General features: G+C 36.7%; 1 protein-coding gene across 8 annotated transcripts in view; it reads left to right on the forward strand.

Annotated features, from left to right (window-relative positions):
* Positions 1 to 21,826, forward strand: part of LOC110443300 (focal adhesion kinase 1-like) — a 175,113-nt gene that overhangs the window by 19,956 nt on the left and 133,331 nt on the right. Inside the window, exon 1 of one of the 8 annotated variants that reach the window (XM_021487489.1) lies at positions 7,870 to 7,977. The exons of 5 other annotated variants lie outside the window; for them this stretch is intronic. Coding sequence is in view for 1 of the 3 variants with exons in the window: in XM_021487473.1 (XP_021343148.1) it covers positions 10,507 to 10,544 (38 nt within the window). In the remaining 2 variants the exon portion in view is untranslated. Of the gene's footprint in view, positions 1 to 7,869; positions 7,978 to 10,463; positions 10,545 to 21,826 lie in introns of those variants that run through there. 2 more of the 8 variants (XM_021487505.1, XM_021487473.1) reach the window with 2 other exon arrangements.

The raw sequence follows: 21,826 nt of genomic DNA on the forward strand, positions 1-21,826 counted from the left end.
TATTATGGTTTATAATGGCAAATGATACTTTGAATATTACATGTTAATAACTTGATTGGAATTATAACCTTGAATTGACAGTTTGATACTTTGAAAATTTTGAGCCAGCCCTACCCCCAAGGGCTGTAGGGTGCGGCTCAAAGGAGTCAGTGTGCTAAAATTTCTTCATTTTCCTTGTTAAGAATCAGAGGTGCTAGTTTCAAATCCTTTTTAGTCTGATTCTGTATGCTAGATATTGAATAAGGTGGTTTTATTGTTTTTTGTCACTTTGAATAATATTTCTGTTCATGTTAAAAACAAAATCAACTCTCTGCATAAATATATCAGGTGACCGTTAAGGCCCATGGGCCTCTTGTTTAAAAATATTGCCGGGTATTCATATTAGTACTAATTTAAATCTTGCATGTAAAAACAAAAGTAATAGTTTAATTCAGCAATATAATTAAATCATACCATTTTACTGAACCCGGTAATATTATAAATTATGTAAATCTAGTAGTGCACGATCTCGATGACCCAGAAAATACGCTGAGGGCCATCACAACAGTTATCCCTTGGAGGGTCTCATGGCAAAATCAAACTAACCAGTCACTTACCCCTTCCTTTCGCATAAACCACTGTATAATTATAGAAACACAAAGTAAACTCTCTCCGATACATGCCCATTAACATATTAAACTAAGTTCATCTGTGTTCAAACTCGGACAAAGATACTAGCGAGCTTAATAGTTTTAGATATTTATTCATAACATAAACAGTGCTAGCATTTCTGTCAATTCTATTTCAGCTTAACTGGCTATCCGGAAGAATACATGCACCGTACTAACTGCTAGGGCAGTTATTTTCTCCTTTGAATACTGCCACCTGCAATAATGATTCCGTAACGTACTCCTTGCGCTATCTTTTGACCATTTAGCAACTTTTCGTTTCGTAGCTGACACGGTACAACACTTTTCTTTCGCTTATACTTCACATGGCCAGTCATTTTGTTTACAAAGAAATGGTGTGCTATATTATATGCGCATGCCCTAGTAGAGGGAAATCCCTGAACAAAACGTTGGTCAGACATGTAGAAATACCGATGATTTTCTTAGATTTAATCATTTTTATGAATCTATTTCAGCCAAATCCTATCGTAATTTTCCATAAGGAGTCTCACTTGATATGCTTATGTAGTATTTGAAAAAAAGACAAAAATAAAGTTACTTCACCGGGATTTTACCCTAATTTGGTCTGTGTCTGTGGTCCGTACCTCCATCATCCATCTTTAAAGAATCCTACTCAATATTTCTCAAGAAACACTTGATGGATGACTCAATTTTCTGTAAACTTTGGGCGTGGCCCTCCCTGGGGGCAGATGGGCGGGGCCCAATAGGGGAAATACACGTAAAACCTTTAAAATCCTTCTTCTCCTGTAGAGATTAAGGGATTTAATCCTTATTTGGTCTGTAATTGTCATTAAGTAATATGCTAGTTAATAGGATCTCTTGCATTTGTAATATGTAAAGTGTTTATTTAGAAATATGCAAATTTAGCTTTATGTAAATATCATAGAAAAAAATGGATAATTTATTTCTTTCTACTTTGACTTTATGGTCAAGTGAGAAAATCTTGTTTGTACAATTATAACAAATATTGTTTAGTTTACTTTGATTTGTCTTAGCTCAGTATTTAGGTAAGATAGTTATATGTAATTGGCTGAATATATTGAATGTTAGTCAGTTTCCCCCTACTGCATGAAAACCTAGTTCATCTCTGCAACCCCTCCTACCGTGGGAATGAAGTTGACTTGGAGATAGTTAGCATTCCAGTGTAATTGTTAAAAAGTGTGCAGATCCTTGTCACTGCTCAGTACCACACACTATTGTGTGTGTGTACAGTTCTTCACTGCAGCAGGTAGACAACCCCCACATACTCCATCATAGGACCCTGTTACCATAGACCTTTCTCTGTGTGTGTTTGTGTGTGTGTGTGTACAGTTCTTCACTGCAGCTGGTAGACAACCCCACAAACTCCATCATAGGACCCTGTTATAATTTTCATAGACCTTTCTCTGTGTGTGTTTGTGTGTCTGTGTGTACGTGTACATTTCTTTACTGCAGCAGGTAGACAACCCCACATACTCCATCATAGGACCCTATTATCATAGACCTTTCTCTGTGAGTGTGTGTGTGTGTGTGTGTGTACATTTCTTCGCGTATATAGGTAGCTATATAGACAACCACACATACTCCATCATAGGACCCTGTTATAATTACCATAGACCTTTCTCTGTGTGTGTTTGTTAACATTTCTGTGTGTGTGTGTGTGCGTGTGTGTGTGTGTGTATATACATTGCAGCAGGTTGACAACCTAATCCTATATCATATCATGGTTGGCCTTTTTTTCTATTGGATATGTTTTTCCCGACTGCAACCTCTTTTTTCAAAAGCACAGAAATGATACAGAGTTTGTTTGTATTCTGCTTGTAGAACATAACATGTACGCCAGTTTGTATTCTGATCGCTTTCCGTCTGTTGTCGTCCATCGTGCGTAAATTTTTTACATTTTCAACTTCTTCTCAAGAACCAGTGGATAGAATTTTTTCAAACTTGGTCAGAATCATCCTTGGTATATGAGGCTACAAAATTTTAAAATTGGGATACCTATCTGAACCCCAGGGGCCAGGGCCAAAGGGAAAATTAACCAATATTTCATAAATCTTCTTCAGACTCGGTGGTACATTTGTACTACAGTAAAAAAAAATTGCATGGATAGAAAGATCATCAGGGGCTTTATTTAAATTGTAAATTTCAGTATTCCCGGTCCATCTGTTCTCCTTTGGTGAGTGGGTGAAATTTACTATGGTTTATATAGGGAAATAACACTTTTGGGTATATTTTGTCCATTTTCAGCAGGAAATTATTCAAACTTGGTTGGAATGATTATGATGCCAGATGGCAATTAGATGGTATGAGAAAATAAGATCCTACCCCATCCCCAGGGGCTGGAGGGGTGGATTATTGTGAACAGTTAAAAAATCTACATCAGACTCGGTTACCTGAATTACCTTAATTGTAAATTTCATTATCCCCCAGGTCATCTGCTCTCCCTTGGGGAGAGGGTATAATTCTCAATAGCAAAATAATTTATTTGAATGTTTTTTTAAGTTCTTATCTTTTGATGACATGACAAGTATTGTATTTTACTTAGTTTACATGTTGATTTCAGCATCACATCACAACAATGAAATTGAGCTACTATATATATAGCTAGTACCTTTAATATATAACTCAGGTGACCGCTAAGGCCCTTGGGCCTCTTGTTGTATTAACCAGAATATCACTGCTAAATGGTGTCTGCTTCAATTTGAAAGAGAAAAAACTTATTATTCATGTCTTTGACACAAAATTCTTCTCACTTAGTCATGTTTTTATAGAAAGAACCCTGTTGAACATTTAAATGTGTGTTAACATGATATACTTTTTCTAAATCTGAACTTTAAAAATCTGATCATTAGCATCGGGAAAATCAGCTATGGGCAGTGAGAGGTTACACGGCGCCTGTCAAAAGTCTCACAGTGTAAAACCTCTAACATTGTTGGAGTCGTAGACAACCCCCGCATACTCCGTCATAGGACCCTGTACCATAGACCTTTCTCTGTGTGTGTGTACATTAATATATCTCTCCACTGCAGTTGGTAGACAACCCCACATACTCCATCGTAGGACCCTGTACCATAGAGTTTCTGTGTGTGGAATGGCAGTTGTTTTGTATCCTGGCTAAGGACTTTTTAACCAAACTGATTAGCTGAGACTTTATTGTGCGATACATTTACACACAGTACGTATACAGACAGAGAGGTTTTGAGGTCCCCCTTGGCCTCCAGCTTTCCCTTTACACTGTTATAACTAAGTCCAATCTTACTTTAGTGATGCTTCACTGCAACATTCCTCCTCTGGTATCTAGACTGATTTGAAAGGAGCATGAAGAGGTATCTTCATCAATGGTCCTAACTCCCAGGTGTATCATTCTACACTTCTATCTTACCACCTCTGCCACTCATATCTTCTTCCCTATTTCTCCATGCAAGCTGTCACTAATTTTGTCCTTTTTCCTGTCTGTATCTTTATTTACATATCTATATCTTCCCATGACCTCTGTACATTTGTCACTTCTCCCTGTCTAACTTTCACAGACCTACATGTACATGTATATAGGCCTAGGGCTTTCATAGGTACAAAATTTGAAAGCTGTGCCATACCTGTGTACTCGAAATATCTTGTGCATGTATTTCCATTAATGCTATTCAAAATATTGTATGTATAAGCTTTATCATTGCTTTCAGAGGGGTCTATATAAATCACCAAAAAGACAATTAAAATCCACAGAATATAATATAAAAGACCTTCACTAAAGATATTAATTTCTTTTCTGAAAAACATTAAATTGAACCATGGTATGTACAATGTAAGTCACAAGTTGTAGTAAATTTGGCTTTGTACTACGAGCTGATCAGCATGTTTACACAACTACTGCATATGCACAACCAGAAGTAAGGCATAAACAAATATATTTTCACAGACTCATGTTTTATACTAACACAGATGCTCGACATCAACATGATACAATTAACTTAGAGCTGCAATCATGAAATCAAACCATAGGTCACTTGTACAAGTTGTGTCACTCTAGTCTTGTCGAAGTAATTTTTATAGCTCACCTGCCTGAAGGGCAAGTGAGCTTATGCCATGGCACAGCGTCTGTCGTCCTTAGTCTTTAGTCCCTCTGTCCTCCGTAAACTTTTCCTTTAAAATGCTACTTCTCCTGAACTATAATAATGTACCCAGTAGATTTTGATTAAATTTGGTCAGGGGCATCCTTAGGCCAAGGGGACTCAATTTTGTATAAACGGTGGGTGTGGATCCCCTGGGGGCAGAGGAGCGGGGATAAATAGGGGAAATTGAGGTAGCACCTTTAAAGTCCTTCTACCAAAGGTATTAAGGTATTTCATTCTTATTAGCTCACCTGGTCCGAAGGACCAAGGTGAGCTTATGCCATACCGTTGGGTCCGTCGTCTGTCCGTACGTACGTCAACAATTTATTTAAACGACTTCTTCTTCTTAACCACTGATTGGAATTCAACTAAATTTGACTGGAAGCATCCCTAGGTGGTGGGGATTCAAAATTGTACAAATGGTGGGGCTGACCCCCGAGGGGGCTGAGGGGCGGGGCCAAAAGGGGTCAATTTGGCTATATTGCTTTAAGCGACTTCTTCTCTGGAACTAAGAAGTGGATATCAGCAATATTTGACTGGAAGCATCTCTAGGTGGTGGGGATTCAAAATTGTACAAATGATGGGGCTGACCCCCCAGGGGGCTAAGGGGCGGGGCAAAAAGGGGGCAATTTGGCTATATTGCTACAAATGACTTCTTCTGTAGAACTATGTCATGGATATCAACCATATTTAACTGGAAGCATCCCTAGGTGGTGGGGATTCAAAATTGTACAAATGGTTGGGCTGACACCCCAGGGGGCTGAGGGGCGGGGCCAATAGGAGTCAATTTGGCTATATTGCTTTAAGTGACTTCTTCTCTGGAACTAAGAAGTCGATATCAACCATATTTAACTGGAAGCATCCCTAGGTGTCAGGGATTCAAAATTGTACAAATGATGGAGCTGACCCCCCAGGGGGCTGAGAGGAGGGGCAAAAAGGGTTCAATTGTGCAATATTGCTATAAGCGACTTCTTCTCTGGAACCAAGAGATGGATATCAACCATATTTGACTGGTGGTGGGGATTCAAAATTATACAAATGGTGGGGCTGAGGGCGGGGCCAAAAAGAGGGCAATTTGGCTATATTGCTATAAACGACTTCTACTGTAGAACTATGCCATGGATATTGATCATATTTGGTCGGAAGCATTCATGGGAGGCAGGGATTCAAAATTGTACAAATGGTGGGGCTGACCCCCCGGGCTAAGAGGTGGGGCCAAAAAAAGTGTATTACTTGGAAATGGTTGAGATCCCGACCATATAACCATGGTATACAATTGCTAAGTATAAAGAGAAGAATGCACATTTGCTTCCAGGATGGCTTTCGGGACTGCCCCGCCCTTGGAGACCTAATCCCTGGGTCATAACTTTGAAATGGTTTAGATCCCCACCCCAAAACTATATATACAATTGTTGGGCATAAAAAGACGAATGCAGTCATGATATTAGAATTGACCCCAGGGTCTGCCCCACCCTTGCAGACTTAACCTCTGGGTCATAACTTTGAAACGGTTGAGATCCCCATCCAAAACTATATATACAAATGCTGGGCAAAAAGAGACAAATGCAGTCACGATATTAGAATTGATCCTGGGGTCTGGCCACAACCCTTGGGACCTAGTTTCTGAGTCAAAGCTTGGAAACAGTTGAGATCCCCACCTCATAACCATACATAAAATTGCTGGGCATGAAGAATCTAATACAGATATGCTACAAGGATTGGCCTTGGGGTCTAGCATATTCCCTTGATCTCATTCGGAGAATATTTTGCCATGATTGCTTTGGTATCCAGGTGAGCGATACAGGCCCTCTGGGCCTCTTGTTTGGTCTGGAGTATCCTTGGGCCATGGGGACTAAATTTTGTATAAATGAAGGGTGAGGACTCTGTGGGTGCTGAAAGTTGCGGGGCCCAATGGGGAAATTCGAGGTTTAAATCTTTCTTCTTCTGTACCATTGGAGGGATTTTATGTAAAAAGAATAATTTCCCATGGTTGCTTTGTTATCCAGGTGAGCGATACAGACCATTTGGGCCTCTTGTTTTACATGTGACGTCCAACATAAACAAGTCCCCTGTCATTTAAGGAAATGTCTGGAAAAAATATTGAAATATTACATTCTTTTCCTTTGTTGACATGTTTCTAAACATTTTCTTCAGGTTGGTAAGTATGGATTGTGAAAAGTGAAGTGAATGTACACAAAACTATAAAATATGTACGAGTTGTCCACTATATAGCTAGCCCTCCACCACTGGGTTGCGGGTTCGAGGCTTACTGTGGGCAGTCACCAGGTACTACTGGTCGTAGGCCCTCCACCATCAAAACCTGGCACATCCTTAAAATTACTACAGCTATTAAAAGGGCGTAAAACACAAATTAATCAAACCAAACCAAACCAAACTATAGCTTCTGACTGTTGTCATGTACTTTATTTCATTCTGATGCACTGCTGATTCCATGAGTAATCAATACAGATTTTGCATTGGTACAAATGTGTCAGCCATGTTTTATAATGGTTAATTAAGTAATTAAATATATGATATACATTTTTTTTGTAATCTCTCAATTTATTGTCTAACATAACATGAAAAAAAGGAATTGGAAGCTGTAACTGGTTTCTTTTATGTAGATCATGAAATTAAGAAGCATTTTTCTGTATCCATTCTGACGATTGGCAGCTGGACCATTGTTGTTATATATTACAGCCCCTTTGTGTGGTACCCTATCAGCTCTGGGACAGACTCAGAATCAGACCCTAACACCATCTTCTAATCTGCTGCTATGGCTGGCACCAGAAAATCAATGGTAAAAATTGACACATTATCATTGTCCTGGTCATGCCTTGATAAATCACCATGTGTTAGCTATATAGGCTGAATTAATGTACCCCAAAGGGCCTCACATGGTATTTATTAATGATCTCTTAATCATTTTCTAGAAATTGTGTTTTCTGGAAAAATTCCACATGATCTGTTTGTGTGAAGTTGGATTTTCTCATTCGACTAATCTTGTTTATGAGGAGATCTTGGTTTGAGAACACAATAATAGATTAAACTTTTACCAATTTTGTGTTCCCCCTGGGTGCCCCTTGACGTTTGATTGCTGCAGAAACTTCGTCCACATATTTACTACATGAATTGTAGAGTTGGAGTACCGAACAATAACACAGGAGGATGTTTATATTAATACTATTGGAAATAGATGATTTCATACTTCTGTGAGAAAGGTAAGTTTTGGGGGAGAGAGTACATGATGTTGTTTGCTGGGTAGTGTTTGCTTCCATCAGATCACTGATTTGGGGACATGGATTAATGGAAGCTTCACTTGCTGTGTTTTGAGTTGGCCACATGGTATATATGTAGGGTGTGTTACATGTAAGATAGTGGGCTTGATAGGCCTACATCATAGTATCCTAGTGTAAACACAAAACACTCTAAAGCTGGTAAAAGTTTACATATTTTGTCTTACTCCAGTTTAGCAGCCTTGATGGTATTTCATTTGTTTTCTAAATTGTATGTGTGATTTTGAAGGAATTGTCTGACTTTAATTTCCATACTTTGTTAAATAATGTTAATTAGTGTTTACTGTTGTCAGACACAGTTCCATAAGGTTGTTGAGTCCTTAAGACATTAATTGCATCATGTGTAAAGTGTTTTTTGAGGGTCTGCATGTTTTTCTTCCACTATAATTAGTCTGAAATACACATATGCTATACTGATATGGGTCACAGTACACATTTCAGTATAACATATGTATATTCAGACAGTTGTAACGAACCCCTGTGTTGTATGTTATTAATTTTCATAATTGTTTTCACAATTATTTTCAAAAATGTTAACTGAATATGAGATTAAAAACTTAAGTGGCTTTTATTTTCTTATCATAACAAAATGATTGTGTGCTCCAATACAGTTATTTTTGAGATAAATAGTTTAGGCTCATGGAATATAATCCTTATATAAATACACAAACACAAGAAATACAAGCTTTGGTAAGAAGATCTAGTTATCTGGTAAAGAGAACATACATGTATGGGACACTTAGTCTTGGTCAGTTATGACCATGTTATTCTGTAGGCCGGTGACCTATAAATTAAGGTATTTATATGTTGACAGCTTTGTAATTGTGTGTGACAGCTCATCCAGCGATCAAAATGACAACAAAGTAATTCTTGTGACAGAAATGATTGTTGTCATCAATGATTGTTGTACTGTAAAGGAAATTGCCTACTATTTAAATAATACAGTATATATATATAAAGATATCAGAGGTATGTGTGACTGTGGCTCTCCTACAGTAGGAAATAGGAGATTGCTTGAAATTGAAGTAAAAGAAATATTTTTCATAATTCATTATGATGTATGCTATTTTAAATGAATATTTGTCGTGTAATTTTATTGCTATCAATCTTTATCGGACCCTGATTTTGTACAGCATATACTTCAAACCTGACACTAATTCATTTGATATGTACAGAGAAATAAGAAGCTTATATTAGTATCAGCTTGCTCTGCCCAACCAATCACAGACTTATATATATCAACACTTGGAAATCAAACTGAATAGACATACTTTAAAATTCATCAAACGTTTAATCAGAAGTTGTGGCCAATTTGCAGATCATTTGCTTCCATTTATTTGAAGTCCTTTTACAATTTAATTTTAGTAATCAAATCTTAATCGAGGCATCACCCAGAGCCACCAATACAGAAATTAAATACTTCAAATTGGTTTACCTTCACGATAATGAAAATGCCTAATTTGGCTAAATCCTTCATCTTGCATACAGGTGTGTCCTCAATATTTAAGGAACATAATATTCTTTCTCAGATTCTTGAAAAAATGTGCACCGTTGCCTTTTCTTTGAAAGTACCAGGAAGTCTTCATTAGCAAAGATTGATGGAAGAAACTGACTAGGATTTAACTTAAACTGAAATGGCGTATGCACTATTTGAGGATAAGAGTTAACCATCCGTAGGCTTACCATACATGTCATAGTCAAAAGCACATTAGATGTTCCAATTAAATTTAAGTTCACTAGTACTGTTGCCATGCTACCGCTGAATCAATGATATTTGAGTTTTAGGTAATGAACATGTACACCTCTCTGCTGTAAACATTCTTTCTATGGGTTATTATGGCTCTTGTTTGATCCCAATTTAGTTTCTTCAGAATCAGTGCATTCACGACGTCATACCATTAGTCTACGATGACTATGTTGATGCATCTACTTGTGTTACTGGTACACACCGCTGGTCTGTGTCTCCCGCTCTGTAGCATGCAGGCCTAGGGTTGTGCAAGTAATTGTATAAGGTTACAATTCTATGTACAGACTGTCAATTTCCAATAGAAAACAATTTCTAGAAATTTAAATTTCATAGGTGAAGATCCTCATGAAATGTATGCAAATTTCACCTAAATCACTAAATCACAAAAAAGGTAAATACCCCCCTCCTCAACTTAGATTAGTCACTGAGATGGGTCCTGTGGAGAAACTATAAGCAAAGTTGTGTGTATAGAGTATTGCACAGAGAATATGAAAGTGATCAAGATATAAGATAATCCATGGTTGGTTTCTGTATGATACTGCAGTGTGTTGCTTTGGGAAAAGTGTTGTGATAATGACTGAATGAAATATTAAATAAACAGTTTCATGTGTAGTACTTTCAGACATAAGTGTGTGTGTGTATGGGTAGGATGTCATTAGACCACATCCTTGTTGTGACGAGCTGAGGGATACCCATGTCAGCTGTTGATGGGATTATATTTAACCAAGCAAACAGTTTGCCCTAGGTATGTTGATTCTGTCAATGTAATGGAATAGAGAAGATGATTTAAAAAGCTTATACAGATGTACATGTATATCAGTGTATACTGTCAGTACACCAGTGTTCAACATGGGTAATGGGGGGATATTACAATATTTTCAGTTCTAGCCTCAGCTAAAAGGCCTATCTTAGAAGATCTTATACAGTACGTATTGTACTATATGCTTTAGTATTATTATATGCCACATAATATAATCCCTTCCTCATGTCTACTGGTTGTACTTATAATTACATACCAGGAGTGAAGGTCAGATGGATCATCAATCTTGTACAACTCTATTTCTCAGGAACCACTGGAGGAATCTTTCTCAAATTGATATGAAGGTTCCACTTGGTCTGTGCACGTGGTTGTTCATGTTTTCTTTTGAGACTGTTGATCTGATAAACAAAATGGCCAACAGGAGGCCATCTTTGATTTTGACAGTTAAGGTTTGTTCGTGCTATTTCTCAGGAAGTACTGGAAGGATCTATGTAGGTTCCCCAAGGTCCTTTATTGTGCATGTTTAATTGAGACTGATTGAATCAACAAAATGGTAGACAGGCGGTTATCTTGGATTTTGACAGTGAAGGGTTTGTTAGCACCATATATTTCTCAGGAACCACAGGAGGGATCTTTCTCAAATTTGATATGTATGTTCCCCACGGTCCTTTATTGTTAGCTCACCGGGTCCGAAGGACCAAGGTGAGCTTATGCGTCCGTTGGGCGTCCGTTGTACGTCGTCCGTCCATTAACAATTTCTTTAAATGACTTCTTCTTAACCACTGATTGGAATTTAACTAAATTTCACTGGAAGCATCCCTAGGTGGTGGGGATTCAAAATTGTACAATGGTGTGGCTGACCCCCAAGGGGGCTTAGGGGCGGTGCCAAAAGGGGGCAATTAGGTTATATTGCTTTAAGCGACTTCTTCTCTGGAACTAAGAGATGGATATCAACCATATTTGACTGGAAGTATATCCCTAGGTGGTGGGAATTCAAAATTGTACAAATGGTGGGGCTGACCCACCAGGGGGCTGAGGGCGGGGCCAAAAGGGGGCAATTAGGCTATATTGCTATAAACAACTTCTTCTATAGAACTATGCCATGGATATCGATCATATTTGGTCGGAAGCATTCATGGGAGGCAGGGATTCAAAATTGTAGGAATGGTGGGGCTGACCCCCTAGGGCTAAGGTGTGGGGCCATAAAAGGTTTATTACTTGGAAATAGTTGAGATCCCCACCATATAACCATATCTACAATTGCTGAGTGCAAAGAGAAGAATGAACTTTTGCTTCCAGGATGGCCTTAGTGTCTGGCCCCACCCTCAGAGACATAGTCCATGGGCCATAACTTTAAAACTGTTGAGATCCCCACCCCAAAACTATATATACAAATGCTGGGTATAAAGAGACGAATGCAGTCATGATATCAGAATAGACCCTGGGGTCTGACCGAACCCCTATAGGGACCTAGTTTCTTAGTCACAGATTGGAAACAGTTGAGAGACCCACCCTATAACCATATATACAATTGCTGAGTATAAAGAGATGAATGCACATATGGTTCCAGGATGGCCTTGGGGACTGCCCCACCCTTGGAGACTTAACCCCTGGGTCATAACTTTGAAATGGTTATATATAATTAAGATCTCCACCCCAAAACTATATATACAATTGTTGGGCATAAAGAGACGAATGCAGTCATAATATTAGAATTGATCCTAGGGTCTGCCCCACCCTTGCAGACTTAACTCCTGGGTCAAAACTTTGAAACGGTTGAGATCCCCACCCAAAACTATATATACAAATGCTGGGCAAAAAGAGACAAATACAGTCATGATATTAGAATTGATCCTGGGGTCTGGCCACAACCCTAGGGACCTAGTTTCTGAGTCACAGCTTGGAAACAGTTGAGATCCCCACCCCATAACCATACATAAAATTGCTGGGCATGAAAAATCTAATACAGATATGCTACAAGGATTGGCCTTTGGATCTGGCATATTCCCTTGGATCTCATTTGGAGAATATTTTGCCATGATTGCTTAGGTATCCTGGTGAGGGATACAGGCCCTATGGGCCTCTCGTTTATGTTTCCTTTTGAAAGTAATCATAAAAACAAGATGGCCGAAGATGGAACTTAACAGATCTTTCTTATATTGCAATGATTGGTCTATTTCTTTCACATTAAGTACTGAACTACTAAATATGTGAAAATGCAAACTTACTTTGAAGGTTGTCTTTCATACACATCAGTATTAAGTTTAGATCAAAAGTTACCTCAAGGTGCATTTACTGTTAACATGACCTGATCAGACAGATGAGAGAAAAAAAGAGAAAAGATGAAACTGCGAAAGAACTAATGAAGATGGTACAATGGTGGGTGCCAAGATTCATCTAGGATCTCTTATATAAACCAATCCACTGACCAATGGAATAAGGTATTGCTTCCAGTGGCAACACATACATTTTATGTAGCTTGCCAAATATAACATTAATGAGGCAAATCTCAATTCAATCTTAATTGGCTCCGCCCAAAATTATATTTTCGGAAAGACAGACTGATTGGTTCAATTCTGGTTCAATTCTAGGGGGAAAAAATGTTGGTAGGTTTCTTTGCAATTTTTTCTGTCCTTTCTCCAGTAGGATCAGTCAGAAATACAGGCTATTTTGACAGGAATATTGAATAGCTTATCTAATGGTTAGATGTATCTCATCGTAAAAAGGGTTTGACTCTTAGTTTTATCAGCTCATCTGCGCGAAGGGCAAGTGAGCTTATGCCATGGTGTGACGTCTGTCGTCTGTCCAGCGTGAACTTTTTTTTATTCAAACAACTTCTTCTCAGTAATCAAAAGGCCTAGGATGATGATGTTTAGCCAGTAGCATGCTGGAATGAAGGGCTACCAACATTTGCAAGGTCACAGGGGTCAAATATGTTAAAATCTTATTATCAGCTCATCTGCGCGAAGGGCAAGTGAGCTTATGCATGCCATGGTGCGGCGTTTGTCGCCCATCCGGCGTGAACTTTTTTATTTAAACAACGTCTGCTGAATAACTAAGAAGCCTATAGGGTGATGGTATTTGGCCAATAACATGCTGGGATGCAGGGCCATCAAGTTTGTTCAAATGAATGACCTTGACTCATATTCAATGTCACAGGGGTCAAGTACATGTATGTTAAAAACCTATGCAAAATCTTCTGAATAACTAGGAGACCTAGTGCAATGATATTTGGCCAGTAACTTGCTTGGATAAATGACAAGCAAGTTTGATCGAATGAATAACCTTGACTTATATTCTAGGTCACAGGGGTCAAATATGTTTAAAACCTTTAAACAACCTCTTGTGATAACCAAGATGCCTAGGGTGTTGATATTTGGCCAGTAACATGCCGGGATAAAGGGCTACGAAGTTTGTTCAAATGAATGACCTTGACTTATATCCAATAACAATATTTTATTGTGATACAAATACTGATTTCTAGTTGAAACAGTACAAATATAAATAATCGTAAGTTAAATAAATTAGAACCTACATAATATAGACAGATATACACACTGACAAAGTGATAATCTAAAAAGTAATGAAGTAACTTGAAGACAATTATTACGGATGAAATCTATGCATGTAAATTAAAATATTTAAAATTTTGTTAACAATTACTAAATAGGATACAAACTTTCGATAATTTAAATTTATTCAAATTTGCTTCATAGAATAATACATATACAAACACATCATAAAATAATATAAATGGGACAATCCCTTACAGTTATACCTCTTCATCTGTTCATAAATCAAAAGAGGTTTTTGGGCTTAATAAACATAATGTTTAAATTGCAAAACTAGATGAAGTATTGAAGTTTAATCATTTGTTGTCTCTGGGACTTTTGTAAAGAAGAAAGAATTTAATATGAACATGTGATGATGTGCATTTTTCAAAAATGATCGGGCAAATATATATAAGCACAATATCATATCATATATTGAATAATTTATAAAAGACTATGAAAGTTTATTATGAGACATATATGCCCAAATTAAGTCAGCAAGTACTGTAACTGTCCTCATTAAGCTTCTGATGGTGGCGGATAGGGTCACAATCTTCTGGCAATTCAGCAGGGATTATACTGAAAGAAAAAAAATGATCAAGTTAACTCAACAACAAAGTAAAGGAAAATTTAATAGTTTATGAATTGCTTGTCAGGTTTGAATAAATTAAGTAATTATACATACATGTAGATATATATATATATACAACAAGGTTTAAAATTGAAGCAATCAGATCAACAGCACTTAAATAAATTTTGGCATGAAAATTGAAATAAAGGCCATGCCTAAATATAAATATGGCAGAACACCGGTTTCATTTTCATTGTACCTCGGGAGTAATACAAACAGTTTTTTAAACAAAGGGAAATTTAAGCATTGAACTGCTTTTGTATGGTATTTATGATCTATTTGAATGACACAGCTTTGTAAGCAAACAACTCATAATGCGCGCTTTGTCATTCAAATAGATCATAAATACCATACACAAACAGTTCAATACTTATATTTACGTTTTCTCTGACTCTTATGTTCTTTTTTAACTTATAATTTATATTTAAAATTAAAAATGCCCGTGTTATCGACAGTCCACACAATTTCGTTCAATAGTTTGAACAGCGTATTGTTGTGTGCTGATTGGCGAACAAAGTAGTACTTTGAAATTTTAACAAACACTTCAATTTTATTCCACAATTCAGTATCAAAACAATTGTGTATGATATGTCTATAGGGTGATTTAAGTTTATCAATAGAACTCTGAGCTGAAAGTTAGATTTGAAATTGTTTCGATTTTTCCCCGGAACAAATTTCGCGCATGGACAAATACAGTGAACACCGTAAATCCGACCTTGCCCTCCACGAGGGAGTTATTTTTGAAAGTTAATTCAAACTTTTCTCTTTGCTCATTTTGTGAAGAATACAGGCGTGAATTTATTTGTTGATTGTATGGGAACCTGACAACAGTCGTAAGATTCTCTAACAGACTCGTTATTTGACATGTCGTGAATGCGAGACGCGTGAAATTGATAGCGTTTGAAGTGAGTGATCTTGCAACGGAGCACAGGTTCGTTACACATGTCTGAAATGTTTATGTGTGCTGTGACTCATATCAGTAGGTCTGTAACATATGTGTCAGTAGGTCTATAGAATATGTGTATTTCAGACATTTGTAACGAACCCCTGTTGATCAGTACAGTGTAACAGACGATATTTCTGATAAAATTGCATGAGTGTTCAAATTGTTCCCCATTGCCGGCATTGGTGATTTCAACCGATGTGCATTTTGTACGATATTGCAGACCTTGGTCTTGTTTTCGTTGTAATAAAAGTTTTTATTTTTTATTTTTTATTTTGCACATAAATTTACAATGACATTGTTAAATCTCACAATGCCCAGCAAAATTTCAGCAGCCGTCATGTTTATTTATATTGGATATTGTAGTTCCGGTCAGTGTTGTATTAATACGCTAAGAATTGTGTCTCGTGATGCATGGTTATTAAAGTCCCATCAACGACACAGCTTTCAAAGAGGCTATATAGTGACAATGCCATGCAAATGTAAATATAACTCTATAATTGGGAGAGGACCTCCGATTTATATACTGTCATGTATAAAAGGTATCACTTAAATTGGTGAAGTAATGTGGAAGGAGTAGTGAATTTATTTTTTAAACAAAAGGAAAAATATTTCTATTAATATGGGAGTTGACTTCATATATAATTCACAAATCGTCAGTTAGAATGAAATGCTTATTAAGTATATTGGTGCAGTACTTTGAGAGGAATAGTGTGAACAAGTCAAACGAGGCCCCCATGAAAAAAAAGTGCTGAATTTTTGCTGAACATTTTACTGAATTTTTGCTGAACGAATGCTGAAAACCCACAGAGGGCAATTGCTGAAATATACCTGAATTTGGCCCAAATCCAGGCATTTTTCAGCAAAATTCAGCAAAATTCAGCAAATGTATTTCAGCAAAGTTCAGCAATGTTTCAGCAAAGTTCAGGAACTATACTAGCAAATTACAGGAATGTTTCAGCAAATTTGAGGAATGTTTCAGCAAAGTTCAGGAACTATACCAGCAAATTACAGGAATGTTTCACCAAATTTCAGGAATGTTTCAGCAAATTTCAGCAATAATTCAGAAATTTTTCAGCAAAGCCAACTGCTATATATGCATATAACCTTAGCAAATCACTAAGTAATTTAAAGGCTAGTATACAGTAATTATATCATCAGTACTTATCACTGTGATTTCTAGCCAAACAACATTTATATAATAAGCAAGTTCCGGCACATTTCAACAATGCTTCTTAATCACTGTTTGTTAAACAATACAACATACACTTCATCACTAAGACCTAAAAAAAAATAAAAAAATGTCTTGTTTCTCAAATTATTGTTAGATAAATTTAGGGCAATTACTGACTGTTACTGAGTTAGGGGGAGTCCATTTAAGCCTTCTTATAAGTGTTTTTTTTTTTTATATATAATCTTCAAATAATAAAAATAAATTTAGAAGTTAGAACGACATGAATGCCCTCCTGCCTTCTGGCTGTCACAAAAGCTTTCTATTTTAGTAATTAGGAAACTTGTCAATCATCAAAATTAGATCCAAATATTTGTGTGTGTTGTCATGATGCTGTTTATTACAATGTCCCCATTATTGATGCAGATCTAGATCATGATTTAAAGTATATAAAACTTAAAAAGGCAAGAATTACACAAACCTATGATCACTAGTTACATATGGTCGGTGAATGAAGTATGTACATGTAGTTAGAAAGTGACAGTATTATTGTTCCATTATTGTAAACGAATTTCACATTGAATACTTTGAGATTGTTTTATTTTATGTCAGATTGTGTCATCCCATACGTATGCTGTTTTAAATCATAATGTGAGATGTTGAAGTGTGTAATTACCTAGATTTGTATGCTGAAAGCTTACATAGTCTGATATGAACACCGACCATCTGTACTTATTGTTACGTGAATTCGGGTGGAAATTATATCTCATATTGTTGTATTTCATCAAATTGTAACATAATACAAGTATTCCATCCAAATAAGATCGTAGTATTATGTTGTTAGTCTGTAAATTAACGATATAAGTGTTTAAATGCGAGGTGAAGACTGCATATTGAACCAATCAATGTGTATGAGCAGACGACATGTCCACCGCTAGGTGTAATCTGTATTTTTACGGGAAACACACGTTTATACTCAAAACCATTGTTCAGCGTGTTGATATAACATCATACCTGTCATGTGTATTCCATTTAATCATACTGTCTGAACTTTTATAGTCCATTGATTAGAGTCGAAAGTTTGTCTCGGACATAGCGGTTCGTCTTCTACGGCAGCCATATTTGTTTATCTTTTCGGTAACACTCGGGAGTCATCCACATAGCATTTACTCGGATCTCTCGGACTTTATTCACTTAGTATATTAGATTCGAAGGCTTGATCATGGAAACTGATGTTATAGTTATTGACCACCAACTTTCTTCTAACTACACGTACTTGTTTCAGTTAATTAATGATCATTAATTTTTTTTTTTATTAATTTAATGATCATAAAAATTAGTTTCAAGAGCATTAAATACTCATTTCTTTTATTCTCGAAAACAATAATGGCTTCAAATTTTAACAGAACACTTCAGCATTTTTCAGCATAATCCTGAACAGTTAAGCATCTTTTAAGCATTATCCTGAACAGTTCAGCATTTTTCAGCATTATCCTGAACAGTTCAGCATTTTTCAGCATTAACATGAACAGTTCAGCATTTTTCAGCATTATCCTGAACAGTTCAGCATTTTTCAGCATTAATATGAACAGTTCAGCATTTTTCAGCATTTCCTGAACAGTTCAGCAGTTTTCAGCATTTTTCAGTTAAGTTCAGCAAAATTCAGCATCTGTAGAAACTGTGTAAGCAATGGTTCAGCATCCGATGTTAGTTTCAGCAAATTTTCAGCAACTGTTCAGCAAATCCTCAGCAAAATTCAGTAAAAATCAGCAATTTTTTTCATGAGGGTACTTTAAAAATACCCCAGAAGTAGAGGTACGTTTAAGGCACCTTTTTGGCACGAAATAGGCATGCCTCTGATCAATGTACCCTTTTTTTTAGCCTGGGAGGGGTCAAATATGTTGAAAACTGTAAATGACTTCTTCTTTATAACCAAAAGGACCAGGGTATGTTATTTGGCCAGTAATATGCTGGGATGAAGGGTTACCAATTGCAAGTTTGTTGAAATGAATGACCCTCACCCATTTTCAAGCTCCCAGGGGTCAAATATGTTGTAATCTTCAAACAACTTCTGAATAATCTAAAGGTCCAGGGTAATTATATTTGGCCAGAAGCATGCTGGGATGAAAGGCTATAAAGTGTGTTCAACTTAATGTCCTTGTTTGACTTTCAAGGTCACAGGAGTGACAGTCGTCGTGAAGGTGAAGGGGTTTAAAGCCCCACCGAGAAATCACCTGAGCAAAGTCGCGGGGAGCCGCCCACCCCGCACGGATGAGCGTTGGGGATTAACTTGTCGATCGGCAGCTAACTAATGTACTGTACATTGAATAGCACTGGCAGTCCAGGATGCTCGAATGCTATATTTATATGCTGTATGCACGACTATTCCATGCAATACAATATAGTAGTAGAACGTGGTACGTCCAAAAAAAAAATCATTTACGTTCACGTCAGATTATCAGGTGGAAATAGGTCAGAATAAAACAATTATGTAAGGTAACAATAACTAACATCTCTGATCATGAGTAACACGAGGCTATCTTTAAGTTGTTTAAGCAGCACACGGTGTTTTGGATGGTCAGCTATATGCACCAACCATTCTTGCTCTATTTCATATTCGAAGTCAGAAGGTTGCATAAATTCACGAAAGAAAATCAGCTGCTTTCGACGACCTAGTTACAGGTGGCGCTGTTGATGTACATTACGTAATGCGATGTCAATCAGGTGAAGCCGAAATACTTTGACGAGTAACGGAGATGTGTAAAATTCTTCCATTTGTTTGTGTGTACACTTTGTTTGAAAGTTTATAGGGAAATATTACGAACCAGTAAACGAAACAAAATGTCTCGTCTCCAATAAGCGTAGTGAAGCTGTGTGTCCGGTTGGCCTTCGAACTTGACAGATTTTACAAAACAAACATGACACAGAATGATTTGGAGATATGCTTTCAACCCTAGAATTTAATATTTCGTCCAAATGTGACTGATTTTGGCTAGTCCATATTCTAACAGAGGGTAAAAAGCGTTTGCAACACTACAGGTACCAGCGGCTTGTCGACCCTTGACCCACAGCAGGTAGCTAGCTGCCTGCTAACAAGGTGTCACAAGTTGTCAAGCATGGTTAGATTTACCATTCTACTCGTGTGTTTATGTATTGGACATATTCATCTTTAATGTATAAACAGGAAACTGTACTTGAAAATTAAAGAACAATCTAGAACAATTTTTAATTATAACAGTAAGAAGAGTCCAAGCGCCGGTTATTGTTTTGGCTAGTAAAAAAGGACATCATTGTTTTGGCTAGTAAAAAAGGACGTTAGTGTCTCAAATATTGGACAAGGCTACCAGATCATTTGATGAGGTGAACTGTGACCTTGCTACTGACAATTACGCAAGAAGTTGAAGAACAAATCTTGCTGCAATCTCATGTCTTAGTTTATTATTGTTATTTTCATCGTGCAGGCGCGTAGCTTTCTAGTTATATGCAAATGACTACACATAATTTTAATGAGTAAAAACATATTTAATATACATGTATTTCAAACCTTTATTGCGTAAGTAAATTAAAATTTAAAAAAAAATCGCAATAACCACGTTTTCTAATTTTTTCTCCAAAATTTAAATCAGAGACATAAATTACGTCTGCTTAAATCTAATTGCCAAATTACCACGAAACACGGGAATTTGATCCAGAGACCTTGAAATCAAAAACTTTCCTTTGGAAGGCCAACCCCCAGCTTGGCCTCGCACCCCCACTACTTGCGCTATACACTTATCATAAAAGCAATTAAGCAATTAACTTTACACCATAGTTTCTCTCACCTGTGTTTAACACCTGCCAATCAAACAATTTTGATACAATGGAAAGTACCTTACCTGGACGGCAATACAATATACCATTATTACAATATATCATTTTTTTATATAACCGAACTTTTTTTTGAGAAGGCAATTAACGTGGAAAATTAACCTGGTAAGAATTGTAACAGTCATTGGTCTACGATTAGAGTTGTACAATGTCTATATAAAGATCTAATTGTCCGTAACATAATTTTGAAAAAGAGTTCATAAAATATTCCAGAGATCGTTTTTCACTACTTTCTTTATTTAAAAAGTAGTCACTCGCTTCTCTGGAAATGGTACACATATTGTTGAATTCTTGTTATTTTAAGAGGAATAGAAAATTTCACATACATCTGATTAACAGAAAGTAAAAATAGAATGAAGAACAAGTTGGAACTCTTCTTCGTTTGAGAAATAACACGGTGTGCTTAGACTCTCTGCCTTAAGTTCATTTTTGTTTTTACTCCATTCTCTTGTCGTTGATAGATAGCAACTTAGGTTCGGGAAATCTTAGTGAAGCAACGAATTTCAATTTTGTGATATAAGTTCGATCTTGTTTACCAGTACTTTTTTTGTTTCCTGAATAATACGTTAGAAATTATCTTATTTGTTATAATACATATCTATTGTAATAGTCGAAATGAAATAAATGTACATTCATACACATATGGAAATCGGATGCTGGTTATCACTTTTATTGAGCACGTGTGAAGTTTTCGAAAGTAATTCCCTAATTATTGTAGAAAAAAATAACATACACCAAATATAGATTTCCTTAATATTTTAATATTGGTTCTGGCATATTTGTGGCCTCGGCTGTAGTTGAGATACTTATTTTAATCTATATATGTAATTGTGAGTTGCCACGGGCAAACCCATCAATCTTATATTATTCTATACACACAAGTAAAACACCAATTTTTGAGCTAGTACACCACTAGTCTCAACACAACACAAGTATGGAGGCACATCACTCCATAAACACCAATTGTTCAAAGTCACATGACACGTTCACCGAGTCATTGTTTTGAATTCACCAATTACGTATATGAATTAATATTGCATTAAACCCTGGTATCACAACGGTAAAACGCATATTAACTATTAAGGTAAACTGAACGGTTATGCC

The sequence above is a fragment of the Mizuhopecten yessoensis genome, unplaced genomic scaffold (genome assembly GCF_002113885.1).
Source record: "Mizuhopecten yessoensis strain PY_sf001 unplaced genomic scaffold, ASM211388v2 scaffold1957, whole genome shotgun sequence".
Classification (NCBI taxonomy): Eukaryota; Metazoa; Mollusca; class Bivalvia; order Pectinida; family Pectinidae; genus Mizuhopecten; species Mizuhopecten yessoensis.